We start from the raw sequence: 14,317 nt of genomic DNA, 5'->3' as shown, positions 1-14,317 counted from the left end.
GTATCTCGCTACAACAAACTTGCTCGATTAGAGGAGGAATGTTTCTTTAACATGATTTTAATTAGCTTCAATAATACCAGCTCAGTCGCCAACAGGGTTTCTCATGGTGATCTATAGTGGCCACCTTTATCCTATAAAAAACAATAGAAGGAGACTGGACTTGGACTAATTTCTTATGTTTGTGATTTTGTTCTATATTGAATATGTTAGCCAACAGATGGAACTGATGCATTGGAAGTTAAATGCGTTTTGAAAAAAAGAAGTTATAAAGAAAAAGATTGTCGCCACTGTCTCTATTCCTTAACATGTTGGATACATAAGTATCGAAACGTTCGGCTGGCGTCGGTTCCAAAGGTGCGTAGACGACAACATGGACTACCAGTGACATCCAACAACAGATTTGATTCTGCGAAATGTGCCTGTGCTTAAGACACGTTGCAATTGCTTGACGAAAATCATGCAGGCCAGAATGGTGAACCTCAGAAATAATAATTTCTCCGATAAGACCCTCGACAGCAAGCTTATTTTTCGACAACAGATTTACAAGACGGTGACGAAGTATAACGTGTTGCTGAAACTACTCTTCTCTTTGTTCAACCGTCGATCGTCATTATGTCTGAAAAATGACCATGCTGTTAATAAGCAAATCATCTCCCCTGTGATCGAATACGACATGCCAGTTTGGGAGAGTTGCGCCGACCACCTGAAACTAAAACGGGTTTAAAACAAATTCCTGCAGATGATCATAAACACCCCGCACAGGACATGAAGAGGTACATCGTTTGGCCGGGGTGCACAATGCGCAATGGTCCGATTCAGCATTTTAGCAGGAAAAACTTATTTTCTCCGTTCTCATACGTTTTAGACACTCGTCTAAACACAATTTATCAATTTTTTTGATGGGCCACCCTCTAATTCCGTTTTATTTCAAGGCATCAGGACAAAATTTCAGCCAAATCGGTCAATGTTTGGGCGGTACTAAACTCCTTGGAAATTCATATGAAAAAAAAACGGAGAATCACCGAAAACCAATAATTTGGATTAAAAAAATTATTTTGAGCTTTTTAGTGGAATGTTTTCACTTGTCATAAGACGAGTTTGTACAATCCCATTGAATTCCAGCATTTAATTGTATCTTGACAGCTACGTATTTCGACCTCAACAGTAAGGCCGTCTTCAGTGTCTCGTAGTCGAGTAAAGTACGAGACATTGAAGACGGTTGAGGTCGAAATACGTATCTGTCAAGATATAATTAAGTGGTGGAATTCAATGGGATCTAAACAAAATAATTTGGAGCTAGATGCCACCATTTACGATGAAGAACTATGATACCCACTCAGTTCTTGCAGAAAAAATACATAATTTTATGCTGAAAACCATGATATGACTAGAGTTTTTGATGCAAAGTTTTTAGTATTTTAATGAATTGTTGTATGGGTTGTATCTTTATTATATTTCTAGTATGAAAGAAACGAAATTTGCTCAAACTGCACTCCAGAGAAATGCTGATAACTTCGCCGGGTTAACTCTAATCTTCTTGCGGTTTTCAGCATAACATTTTGTATAACAATTCAGCGAAAACTGAATGAGTATGATATTTCTTTAACCTCAATTGTGCCAACTAGCTCCAAATTACTGTTTTTCGATGTTTCTTCATACATTTTGCATACAAACTTCCAATGAGTTTAGCACCGTCCAAAGCAAAGCGCATGAGCCACAGAACACCAATTTTTGTTCGTAGCTGCTAAAACATGAACCACGTCCATACGCACTGTACTGAAGCAAAAAACAATGCATTGACATATTTTTTAGGTATCCTTGGCCATTAAAACTGTTCTGAAGTACGTAGGCCAAGACGCCCCTGTTTGATTTCTAGAAAACTATAACAAGCCAAGGGAAAAAATCAGTTGGCATAGCATAGCATAGTTACGGTGTACTTCGTAGATTGGACGCTTAGTGATACTCATATTTTTCTTTTGAAATCCTTATTCAGATTGCTATCAGAAATCAAGGTGGGTATGGTCCTTGATTTCAATCTAGGATAAAAATCACAAAAGCTTGGAAGGGGAAGAAAGTGTTGATGTAGCACTTACTTAATGAGAGGCCCCGACTCAGCGACACCCTCATAAGTACCACGGAGTTGAATATTGAGGAAGGTATTCGTTGGGTCACGATTTGCCTGTAGCTGACAATGTGACCAAGGTAGGATCTTACACCGTAACACACCACGCAAAGGCGTTACGGGGGTAGCTAAGGGTAAAAATCAGTTGGTACCTTTAAATATTTGTAAAACCTTCATACCACAGACAAACAGACATAACACATTGAACATTTAGTCATCAAATTCATAGTCGTTCATACACTAACGACATCTGTTGATTTCAGTTAGTTGGGCAAATCACGAACCAGATGGCGATAGTGAGCAAACGTCAAACTCGAGCAAATCCGATACGCGCGCCACGTGTGATCGATTGGCCAACTAATGATTATTTGAATTGACCAGTAAATCAGTGAACTATGGAAATTTGACGAGTGTTATGTCTGTTTGTCTGTGTTCATACTATGTGGATGTTGAGGTATTTTTGTGGATATGGTGATTTTTTTTTTTGTGAATAAATAAGGTGAGGCGTTTTGCCAAGGCACTAATTGAAATCCATTTTTCACGGAAAAAGCTTTATTACGCGTTCTCCCTAATATTTTTTATGATTACTCACAGGCAATGCATTTGTGACTTTTTGGACCACCCAATAACACAAAATTTGCATAAATTGCGTTGAAAATGAAAAAGTTATCATAGGTATTGCCTTAGGGAAGGGGGTGGGGGTGGTTCATATTATACCGTCTTACCCTATAAACGTTTTATGTCCAACAAAAAAAAACATGCATCATTGCGTGCTCTTAAACTCTTCTGAAGACCACAATATCAAGGTCAAGTTGAAAACAAATAAATTAGAATTTTTCGAGGGCCACCCTAATTTAAAGCTTAAAATTTTATTTAATGAGCTAAATCAGCGGTTCTCAACCTTTTTTTTGAGAGGTTCCCCTTCAAAATTTTGCATTAATTGAGGTACCCCATCTTGAAAGTAGGCTTCAAGTCTCTTAAAAGAATAATTCCGAGCCCTTTGAAGGGATGCTTCCGAGCCTCTTGAATGGAATTTCAACAATATTCTCAGTTCATCTCAGTTTACACTTTCTAACACTTCACTCAAGCCAAACAGCTGATCTTGTTCATGCAGTCATGGGTAGAACGTACCAGGCTCTAGAAAATCAATCTTGCATCAAAATCAGAAACATTTCAACAATATTCTCAGTTCATCTCAGTTTACACTTTCTAACACTTTACTAAAGCAAACAGCTGATCTTGTTCATGCAGTCGTGGGTAGAACGTACCAGGCTCTAGAAAATCAATCTTGCATCAAGACCAGAAAAAAAATCAACAATACTCTCAGTTCATCTCAGTTTGCACTTTCTAACATTATACTCATGACCAGGGATCATAATTCTCACTCATTCTCACGAGCGGAGAATGCTCCCTCACGCTGATTTTCGCCGAGAAATCGGTTTGCGGGAAAAGAAAAAAGGTGTGATGAGAGATAACCATTTCTCCCTCACTACCAGTGCAGCGAAAAGTTGATTTGCTCGTTTTCTCACTCCTTTCTTCCTTTTCGTGCCATCACTAATTGCAAAACGAGTAACATTTATTAAGGCTTTCACATTGTGGTTGTAAAGTGATTACGTTAGACATCGTCTTTATCGCGCTTCCTTCGTTCGTTGTTTTTGGTGTGATTTTTCTGTGATAAAATCGGCATACCCGCGTCGCCAAATCCGTATACAAGGATATTACGTTGTGGTGTATCACAAGAGCAGCGAATCAAACCCAAGAAGCTGTTTTTTGCAATTTATATCTGCCATCATCGCCATTCCCGCACAACTACATCACTCCGTCGCACTTTCATCGTCATCACTGCAGCTTGTAATTATTGTTTGCTTGTGACCTGCCCTCTGTGTCTGACGAGCTGAACTGGCGATCGTGTAAAATGGAACATTGCGCTACCTGCAAAAATGAGATTCGTGCGGAGGATATCGTCGTATCTTGCAAAGCATTTTGTACGAGTCGGTCCCTACTTCCATGCGAAATGCGTAGGCTTATCATATGATGAAGGGTGCGCCTGTCTTCATTCAAACATATTTTGGATGTGCGATTCCTGTTCGCATTCATTTGAGTATGGTCGCATCAGAAAGCATTCGCCCGAAAAAGAGTCTCCGCCTAGAAAAGAACTCAACGAGCTGACTACGAAGGATGAAGTACAACATTTGAAAGCCGAGGTTGCACGTATCAGTACAATTGTTACACAACTAGTTTCTGAATCTACTCGTACTGCATCACGGAACCGTTCTACGCTTCAACAAGAAATGTCGGTTTCATCTCCTTTAGCATCTTCGTCGTTCACTTCATTGAGGAAAAAAGCCACAGATCAACCTATCGATACGATGACTGATTCGGATGTCCAACTATTTGTTTCCAACATAGCAAATGATGTATCGGAGCAAGAGATAACATGTATGGTTTGTGAAGCAATTGGAGCCGAAAACGTTAAAACTGTGACTCGTTTGGTACCACCCTGGAGGAATATTTCAACGCTGGATTATGTCTCCTTCAAAGTTGTTGTGGATGCACAGTATCGTCAAAACGCGTTATTTAATTCGAGCTGGCCAACTGGTGTGAGATGCAGGGAATTTAAAAATCACGCTAATTCTGTTTGGAGGCCCAATAATAGAACTCTTTAGATAATGTCCAATTATTTCGTAATGTTCATTTGTTTTACGTTGTGCATTTTTGATTTTGTAATTGTGAAGTATTCAATGCAGATGTTATCGATGTACGTTGCTTTGTTATATATAGTTTATACGAAGTAGTCTGTACGACCCAGTCGAAGATGAAATAAATAAATAAATAAATAATAAAAATGACATGTCATTCAGAATGGCTGCCTTGCGGCTTACCAACACAGTCAAACGATCACCCACCCCACCCACTCGGATATGCACCGATAATTTTAATTCATATACTGACTACATACCTGACCATCTTCTCACTAAAAAAGTAAATCTGGACTTAGTTCGAAGTTCAATCTACGCGGCAGTATGATGATATCATCACATAGCGCTAATTTGGGGAATATATATAAGCAAGTGAACAGTATCGCACCATGCCAACGACGTCGCCGGTTTCAACACTCTGCATGTCGTCGGTAGCGTCGTATGCAAGTAATCATTGATCAGCAACAGACAGTGATGTCGATATGAACTATTGTGGAATCATAGCGAAAACATGTAAAATATCTATAAAATTAATCAATCTTTTCCTAACGCATTATGTATTGATGCAGTAATAATATCTTATTGAATCTGTTTTGAAGTGCATTGTAAAAACTGAAAAATCGGAGCGAAAAATGATCTTGTTATTGGTGTGTTTGAGCAGCTGGCAACAACGGTTTAAGATGTAAACATAAACAGCCAGCATCGTGAAAACAAAATTCATAAATATTCATCTAAACCAAAGAAGAACTGATGCTTTTCTGACAAACTCCATCAGTTAATCCCATCCTTAGATTGTATTGATTAATACTGCGTCTAAATTGGGCTGAATTCTTCCCAATAAGTGCAATGTTTACTTTTGTCGGATGTTAACAAAAAATGAATCCCACGTGTATGCTTACTGAATTGGTATTGGAAGTTTCCACCACTACAAATTCATGGTTGATGATTTTTATGACACAATCACATAGAAATTTGAGTGTCACAACGCTTCACCTTAAACAAAAAACTATTCCCTACATGCAGTCGATGTGGTGGTATGGCTATAGTGACCGCATCCCATCACCATTTTTGTTGATGTTCTAGGTTCGAATCCCGTTGCGGTCATAAATTTTTTGTAATTGCTTACCGAAAATTTTCGCGAAAAGTGAGTGAGGCGTAAAAGTGATGAAACGAAAAAAGATATTCATCAAGTAGGCACGATTTTCGTTTATCTTCTAGGTTCGCTCTAAAGAAAAGAGGGGTGGGAGAAAGATGTTAATCACTACAAACTCCGAAAAATGATTCTCCTCCGACCCGAAAATCGCTTGTTTTCGTCTCATCGAAACGAAAAGTACGAACCCTGCTCATGACTTGTCTTGTTCATGGCTTACGATGATCTTGTTCATGCAGTTATAGACAGAGATTATCACTCGAGGTTTCTGTAGGATCCACCCGGATCAAACGCCTTCTCAGAGACGCACCAACCCACTCAGAGATTGGACTTTCTTCCATGTGATCCACCCGGATCTAACGTCTATTCGGAGACGCACCAATCCACTCGAAGATTGGATTTCCTCATATTATCCATTCATATTGAACTTGTTCAAATAATTCGATTGTTCACAATCGTTAAAATGTCAACAATATTCTTTGCTCACTTTAGTTTACACTTTCTAACACTATACACATGGCGACAGCTGATCTTGTTTATGCAGTCATGGGTAGAGCTTACCAGGCTCTAGAAAATCAATCTTGCATCAAAACCAGAAACATTCCAACATTATTCTCAGTTTACACTTTCTAACACTCTACTCAAGCCAACAGCTGATCTTGTTCATGCAGTCATGGGTAGAGCTTACCCGGCTCTAGAAAATCAATCTTGCATCAAAACTAGAAACATTCCAATAATATTCTCAGTTCATCTCAGTTTACACTTTCTAACACTTTACTAAAGCAAACAGCTGATCTTGTTCATGCAGTCATGGGTAGAACGTACCAGGCTCTAGAAAATCAATCCTGCATCAAAACCAGAAAAATTTCAACAATATTCTCAGTTCATCTCAGTTTACACTTTCTAACACTTTACTAAAGCAAACAGCTGATCTTGTTCATGCACTCATGGGTGAAATGTACCAGGCTCTAGAAAATCAATCCTGCATCAAAATCAGAAACATTTCAACAATATTCTCAGTTCATCTCAGTTTGCACTTTCTAACATTATACTCATGACTTATCTTGCTCATGGTTTACGCTGATCTTGTTCATGCAGTTATAGACAGAGATTATCACTCGAGGCTTCTGTAGGATCCACCCGGATCAAACGCCTTCTCAGAGACGCACCAACCCACTCAAAGATTGGATTACTCATGGCAACTGCTGATCTTATTCATGCAATGATGGGTAGAGCTTACCAGGCCATAGAAAATCAATCTTACATTAATACCAGAAACATTTCAACAATATTCTCAGTTCATCTCAGTTTACACTTTCTAGCACTTTTCTCAAGGCAAAACTGATCTTGTTCATGTAGTCACGAGTAGAGCTTACCAAGCTCTAGAAAATCAATCTTGCATCTAAACCAGAAAAAAAACTCTAACAAAATTCTCAGTTCATTACTGTTTAAACTTTCCAACTCTAAACATATGACAACAGCTGATCTGATAGAATGAACAAACTAATTTCCAGCTTTTTATTATTTTGAACATTAATTTACGATTAATAATATTAATAATATTAAATAATAGTATACTTTTGCTCCTTCATTTAAATTTACTATATTGTTTTTTTTTAATAGTTGACATTACTTTCCTTTGGATCATTGCCGCTTCACATTAAACACTTATATAGTTAAACTTCTAGTTAAATACAACCTTGAAGTTATTTGTAAAAATCCGATTCAACTAATGGACAATTCAATCACTATCCCTGTGCATAATAGTTAACCATAAGAAATCACAATAATCTTTAACAGCCATGTGCTGCAATTGAAATTTCATAGATAGAAAAAAAATACTCTTCCTCTATCTATTACACTAGTCCGGCGAGGCGTTCAAAAAAATATACAAAGACAGTTTTTCTTTTTGGTGATAATGTATTTCATTTGTGTAGAAAGTCTAGACATTATTTTTTTTTACCAGCTTATGCACTTATAAGAACCATGTAATGACTTACTCGTAGGTACTTATTGCCAAGGAATATAGACAGCCAGTTTCTTCCAACAAATAATATTTCTCGCGTGATTTTTGAAAACGTCGTATGTCCAAATGAGAGACTCTCTTTCATTACGCTCTCTTTCACTAATATCGAAGCTAGTTTTGCATTTATTGCAATATTTCCACATCAGCACGCTAGACAAAGCTATTTTTTCTTATCTTTGCTGAAACATCCGATCTAAATGTTAGTATGGCTTCGTAATAATCGAAAGAGAAAGTAAACAAAGAGAGCCTCTCTTTTGGACTTACGACGTTTTCAAAAATCACGCGAGATTTGAATACATGAAGCAAAAGCTGAAGCAATTTAAGTCCCAAGTCCCATACGTTAAATAATAATAATTTGATTTAAAATCCATTTCTAAAAATTACTTTTCTATAATCGGCCTTATGCCATACAATAATAAACATATGTATTTATACTAAATGAACTCCATAGCAAAATATAAAAATCTTCAACAGCCCTGTGTTGCAAACGAAAAATAGCAAAATAATTAAAACTTTTTAACAGCCCTGCATTACGCGTCCATTTTGTGCCGAATGTCGAATTCAAACAAAAACAGATTCATTTTTTCATTTCTTGTAGCAATAATACTTTCTTTCGAACCAGAAGAAAGAATACTTGACTTTTTGAAGTCATTTTAAACCATATATAAATCACCGACATGTTTAACAAATAATTACTTACGTTGAATCTTCCCGGCCGCTCTACATAAATACCGTCATTTTTTTATTTGAATATTTACCATGGGAGCGCATAGTTGTTACCGACGGCGCCATTGTCGGGTTTTCTTTCCTTTTTTGTCACAATACACAACACAAAACACAGTTTGTTTTAATTGTCTTATTTTTGAATGTTTTTTTTTTAATTATTTTTTTCAAATTTTGCTTTCAAATTTATTTCCACGTCCATGTTCCACTTCAATCATCACAAAACTAAACCTAAACTGTCCTCCGCCGTGTTGATGCCTTTCGCGTGCTGACTGCTGCTCTCTTCGCTCTCCGCTCAATGATATTCTATACAATTTAGAGCATAGGGGATCAGTACGCTCTTGGTTCACTAAAGCGATTAGGAATCCAACACATATTTCAACCTCACAAACTATTGTTTGCACTCTAGTAAATTATCAAATGAAATAAACCTATATCTTCAAGCTGATATAGCTGATAACCTAATCCTTTCATTCCCTACAGTAGGTTTTCGAGACTCCTAAAAGGACCCTTCCTAGCTTTTTGAAAAAAAGCTTTCTGCCCTATTAAAAAAAAGGCTTCCGAGCCTCTTGAAAGGAGTCTTCCGAGCCTCTTGAAAGGAGGCTTCCGAGCCTCTTGAAAGGAGGCTTCCGAGCCTCTTGAAAGGAGGCTTCCGAGCCTCTTGAAAGGAGGCTTCCGAGCCTCTTGAAAGGAGGCTTCCGTGCCTCTTGAAAGGAGGCTTGAGGCCTCTTGAAAGGAAGCTTCTGAGCCTCTTGAAAGGAGGCCTGAGGCCTCTTGAAAGGAGGCTTCCAGGCCTCTTGAAAGGAGGCTTCTGAGGCCTCTTGAAAGGAGGCTTCTGAGCCTCTTGAAAGGAGGCCTGAGCCTCTTGAAAGGAGGCCTGAGCCTCTTGAAAGGAGGCTTCTGAGCCTCTTGAAAGGAGGCTTCTGAGCCTCTTGAATGGAGGTTCTGAGGCCTCTTGAAGGAGGCTTGAGCCTCTTGAAGGGAGGCTTCCAGGCCTCTTGAAAGGAGGCTTCCAGGCCTCTTGAAAGGAGGCTTCCAGGCCTCTTGAAAGGAGGCTTGAGCCTCTTGAAGGAGGCTTCCTGAGCCTCTTGAAAGGAGGCTTCTGAGCCTCTTGAAGGAGGCTTCGAGCCTCTTGAAAGGGAGGCTTGAGGCCCTCTTGAAAGGAGGCTTCTGAGCCTCTTGAAAGGAGGCTTCTGAGCCTCTTGAAAGGAGGCTTCCAGGCCTCTTGAAAGGAGGCTTCCGGGCCTCTTGAAAGGAGGCTTCTGAGCCTCTTGAAAGGAGGCTTCTGGGCCTCTTGAAAGGGAGGCTTCTGAGCCTCTTGAAAGGAGGCTCTGAGCCTCTTGAAAGGAGGCTCCCAGGCCTCTTGAAAGGAGGCTCCTGAGGCCTCTTGAAGGAGGCTCCCAGGCCTCTTGAAAGGAGGCTCCCGGGCCTCTTGAAAGGGAGGCTTCTGAGCCTCTTGAAAGGAGGCTTCTGAGCCTCTTGAAAGGAGGCTTCCAGGCCTCTTGAAAGGGAGGCCTGAGCCTCTTGAAAGGAGGCTTCCTGAGCTCTTGAAAGGAGGCTTCTGAGCCTCTTGAAAGGAGGCTTCGGAGCCTCTTGAAGGAGGCTGGAGCCTCTTGAAAGGAGGCCTGAGCCTCTTGAAAGGAGGCTTCCGGGCCTCTTGAAAGGAGGCTTCTGAGCCTCTTGAAAGGAGGCTTCCAGGCCTCTTGAAGGAGGCTCGAGCCTCTTGAAAGGAGGCTTCCAGGCCTCTTGAAAGGAGGCTTCCAGGCCTCTTGAAAGGAGGCTTCTGAGCCTCTTGAAGGAGGCTTCCGGGCCTCTTGAAGGAGGCTTCCAGGCCTCTTGAAAGGAGGCTTCCAGGCCTCTTGAAAGGAGGCTTTGAGCCTCTTGAAAGGAGGCTGAGCCTCTTGAAAGGAGGCTTCTGAGCCTCTTGAAAGGAGGCGTCCGAGCCCCTTGAAAGGAGGCTTCTGAGTCTCTTGAAAGGAAGCTTCCGAGCCTCTTGAAAGGAGGCTTCCGAGCCTCTTGAAAGGAGGCTTCCGTGCCTCTTGAAAGGAGGCTTCCGTGCCTCTTGAAAGGAGGCTTCCGTGCCTCTTGAAAGGAGGCTTCCAAGCCTCTTGAGATTACCTTAAAGATTTTTTAATTTTCTCGTTCAACATTTATCCATTTGATCCGCAGCCCTTCCAATTCTGTTCTAGTTGAGGAGACAAAGTTTTGAAATAAAAAAATCACAATTATCAAAATTTTATCAATAAGCTTCGATTAGAATTGTAATACATACGTCCGCCATTATACATTTCTATCCGAGGTACTCCCTAGGGCCAGCAAAGATAACCCCAGGGGCCAATGGCGTAGCCAGAAAATTGGTCTGGGGGGGAAAGGTTTCTGAACTTTTTTTTTCGAAAAAAAAATTTCTACTAAAAATTTTGTCTCGGGGGGGGGGGGGGTTATGTCCAAAACCACCCCCGTGGCTACGCCACTGCCATGTACCCCAGGTTGAGAACCGCTGAGCAAAATGATTAGCTAGATTAATGGTGTCTTCGGAAAATTTTCTCTAAATAAGGTTTTCTACAAGCTTGTTGAAGAGTTGAACCACATAACATCTACTATTCAAAAGTGTTATTCCAGATTATTACTTAATTGGGGTCCATTATACCAAAAAATCATAATTTCTCGCTTAACTTTTCAAAAGGACCTAAGAAACATTTTTTTATGAATTAATTTGAGTACTGCAATCAAAAGCTTTCATATTGGTCTGTTGATTGCGCTATTCAAATTAATTCATCACCTTAACGAAGTATTTAAAAAAAAAATCATGAAAAAAATGTTACTAAGGTCCTTTTGAAAAGTTAAGCGAGATTTCATTACAAACTACTTCTGAGAATGAATGTATGAGAAAGAAGAAATTAATGAATGCTAAAATGCTGATTCGAATATTTCGGTTTGTAAACCACCGATCAAATCATCTACAAGATGGAAAAACGTGTTCACAACGATTTGAACTCGCTGAAACCACGTATACAACCTGAAATTACCAAATATTTACCTATTACGCACGGGATCACTTACTAATTTGTTCTCATGGTGATGATCACAGATAACTGCTCCAGTTCTCCAAGAATTTTCTGAAGTTTAGCGTTATCAAAGATCTATTAGCCAGATTAAAATTTGATGAATTATCATTGTAATCCAAAAAAATAAAATATGTTCACACGTAGTATGTGTCCCCAGCATTAGTTCTCAGTCATGAAAAAAAGCAACACGAAGGGAAGACTTGCGAGACCAAAGATATGTCGACCTGTTTTTAACGTAGAACATGTCCTTTGTGGAACAAAGGAAATAATGCTTTCTAGGTCAGCGAACAAAGTCCTGAAGGAAGCGTTTTAGATTTTCACACACAATAAAATATGTATCGACCTGTTTTGAATATGGTGCATTGCATACTTTTTGTGGATCACAAAATAAAATTTGTACACACCTGATGTTCTTGACCATCCATAAAATTTCTGAAGTAAGGTGTTCAAATCTACACGCGGAAAAAAAGACCTGTCGGCTTTTTTGAAAATGGTACACGCTCCTAGTGGTACAAAAATAGTAATGCTTTTAAATCTACAGACGTAACCAAAGATCTCTCAGTATGTTGTGGAAATTGTTAATAAAGGAAAACCTTTGAGAGGAAAATATTTTTTTAGGACAAGTTTACAAAAATCGAAGCGTAAAAGGCACGCCATACATACGCAATACAAGAAAAGAATATATAAAGAGTAACTTGGATGAAGTCAGTAGTAGGGCTGTTGTTAAAATTCAATTTAAAAACTTTACAGCACCAACTACAACGGGAATTTTGTATCACGAAACCAGATGCTCAAAGGCATTGAACCATTTTTCAGTCCTTTATGGACTGTACACGTTAACTGTACAATCGATTGACCTACGCCAAAAGACTCGTCGTTGTGCAACGGAACCTTATCTCTGCACAAAGGAATCATTCAGCAATAATGTGCAAGACCTTAAAACTGCGCCTGTATTCAATACGAAAACCGGTTTAAGGGGTCGTCCACTAATTACGTAAGTACTTATGGGGGGATGGGGGTCTGCCATTTTCTTACGTCCCATATAGATAAAAAATGATTTGTATGGGGAAAATCTTACATGGGGGAGGGGGGCTGAAAATCCCAGAAAAATTGCTTACGTAATTAGTGTACGGCCCCTAATCCGGTTTGGACTTCTTTATGGCTTCTTTATGATCCCGAATTATAGTTTTATTTCACATCATGCTTCGTTCTTTGTTACTGGTCCACAAATTATAGATGGGGTGATCATATGTTCATCAGGTGTATGGAATGGAATTCCATCCGAAGGGATGGCTATTTTCAATCATCGTTGACACCAATCACCATTCAGTATTGTTCTGAAAGGAACTTAACGAAATTATTTCATGATTTTTAAAAAAGCGTTCTCATCATTTTTAATTTATTTTTCCAAAAGTTTTCTTGCATATAACATCATTTAAAATAGCGCATTTAAAGTTTCAGTAATACACTTAATTTTAAACATATTTATACTAGCATCTATATAAATTTAAAAAAAAACCTCTTTCCTCCTATTTTTCAGATGAACAACTTCTCCACCACCGTAATGAAGGGTGGTCTCTTCATTCCGAATGCCGAATCGTACGCCAAGCACGCCGTCTTCACGCTGGGGAAAACGAAGCAAACAACGGGCTATTGGTCCCACGGGATTCAGTACTGCATGATCCGGTTGGGGCCGGAGTGGTTGCGAACCCTCATTGGCGGCATCATGAACCAACAGTTCCGCGAGGAATACTACGCGCAGAAACGATCCACTGCAAAGGCGCAATAGTGGGCCTTTTCTAGAGCATTGTCAGATATAGTATATTAACATTGTGGTCCACTCCTTTTCCAGATTTGTGAAGGACAAAACCTTCATGCAGCGGTGTCATGGATGAGCAGTAACCGGATGTTAGGATCATTCCAAGGGATGAGCTAATGCATTTTTAGTATTTAATTAAACCCAATTTTCAATAAGTTTTCCCATGAATTCGCTAAATAATGAGTACAAATCAAAGCTGTTGGGAAACGTGTAAAAATTAAACAAGCAAAAAATTTATCACGGACAAATTCATTGACTGTGACATTAACATTTGTACACTTTTATGACGGAAGATGGAGTTTTCGCTTTTCATCTATGACTATTTACTGGGTGGACTATATTGTTAGTATAAAGTATTTCACATTACGCAAACCTTTGTATAGTATTTCTGAAAAGACGTTGCATTTGTGTACTTCTAATCTACTTGTTACCGAATATAGCTTTTAGTACGAATTTAAGCAATAGTCATAACCAACCGCCGCTCCTATTTCGATTGACCTAGCATAAGACTGATAACAGCAGTTGACGGAGAAGATAATGTGAATCAATGATGAAAATACATTTCAAACGAACATGAAAAACTAGCGACATCTTTGCTGCGATAGAGAAAGCACCACGCTATCATTGGCGTTTCCATGGTAACATGGATGACCAAACGATTGCGTTGCTACTTTGATTCTTGTTATTATAGAAATAAAATTAAAACAAGTTTT

The 14,317-nt window shown here is 39.2% G+C and overlaps 1 protein-coding gene across 2 annotated transcripts in view; it reads left to right on the top strand.

The window, feature by feature from the left end:
- The window catches only part of LOC134212854 (inactive hydroxysteroid dehydrogenase-like protein 1), a 42,692-nt gene extending 28,504 nt beyond the window's left edge, over positions 1–14,188 (top strand). The window contains exons 5-6 of one of the 2 annotated variants that reach the window (XM_062691092.1): positions 13,326–13,573; positions 13,638–14,188. In XM_062691092.1, coding sequence (XP_062547076.1) covers positions 13,326–13,573; position 13,638 — 249 coding nt within the window. In that variant the 3' untranslated portion in view covers positions 13,639–14,188. Of the gene's footprint in view, positions 1–13,325 lie in introns of both variants that reach the window. The other variant, XM_062691091.1, reaches the window with a different exon arrangement.
- Positions 14,189–14,317: the final 129 nt, after the last annotated feature.

Source organism: Armigeres subalbatus, chromosome 2, assembly GCF_024139115.2.
Source record: "Armigeres subalbatus isolate Guangzhou_Male chromosome 2, GZ_Asu_2, whole genome shotgun sequence".
Classification (NCBI taxonomy): domain Eukaryota; kingdom Metazoa; phylum Arthropoda; class Insecta; order Diptera; family Culicidae; genus Armigeres; species Armigeres subalbatus.
This window is presented reverse-complemented; position numbering and strand designations above follow the sequence as displayed.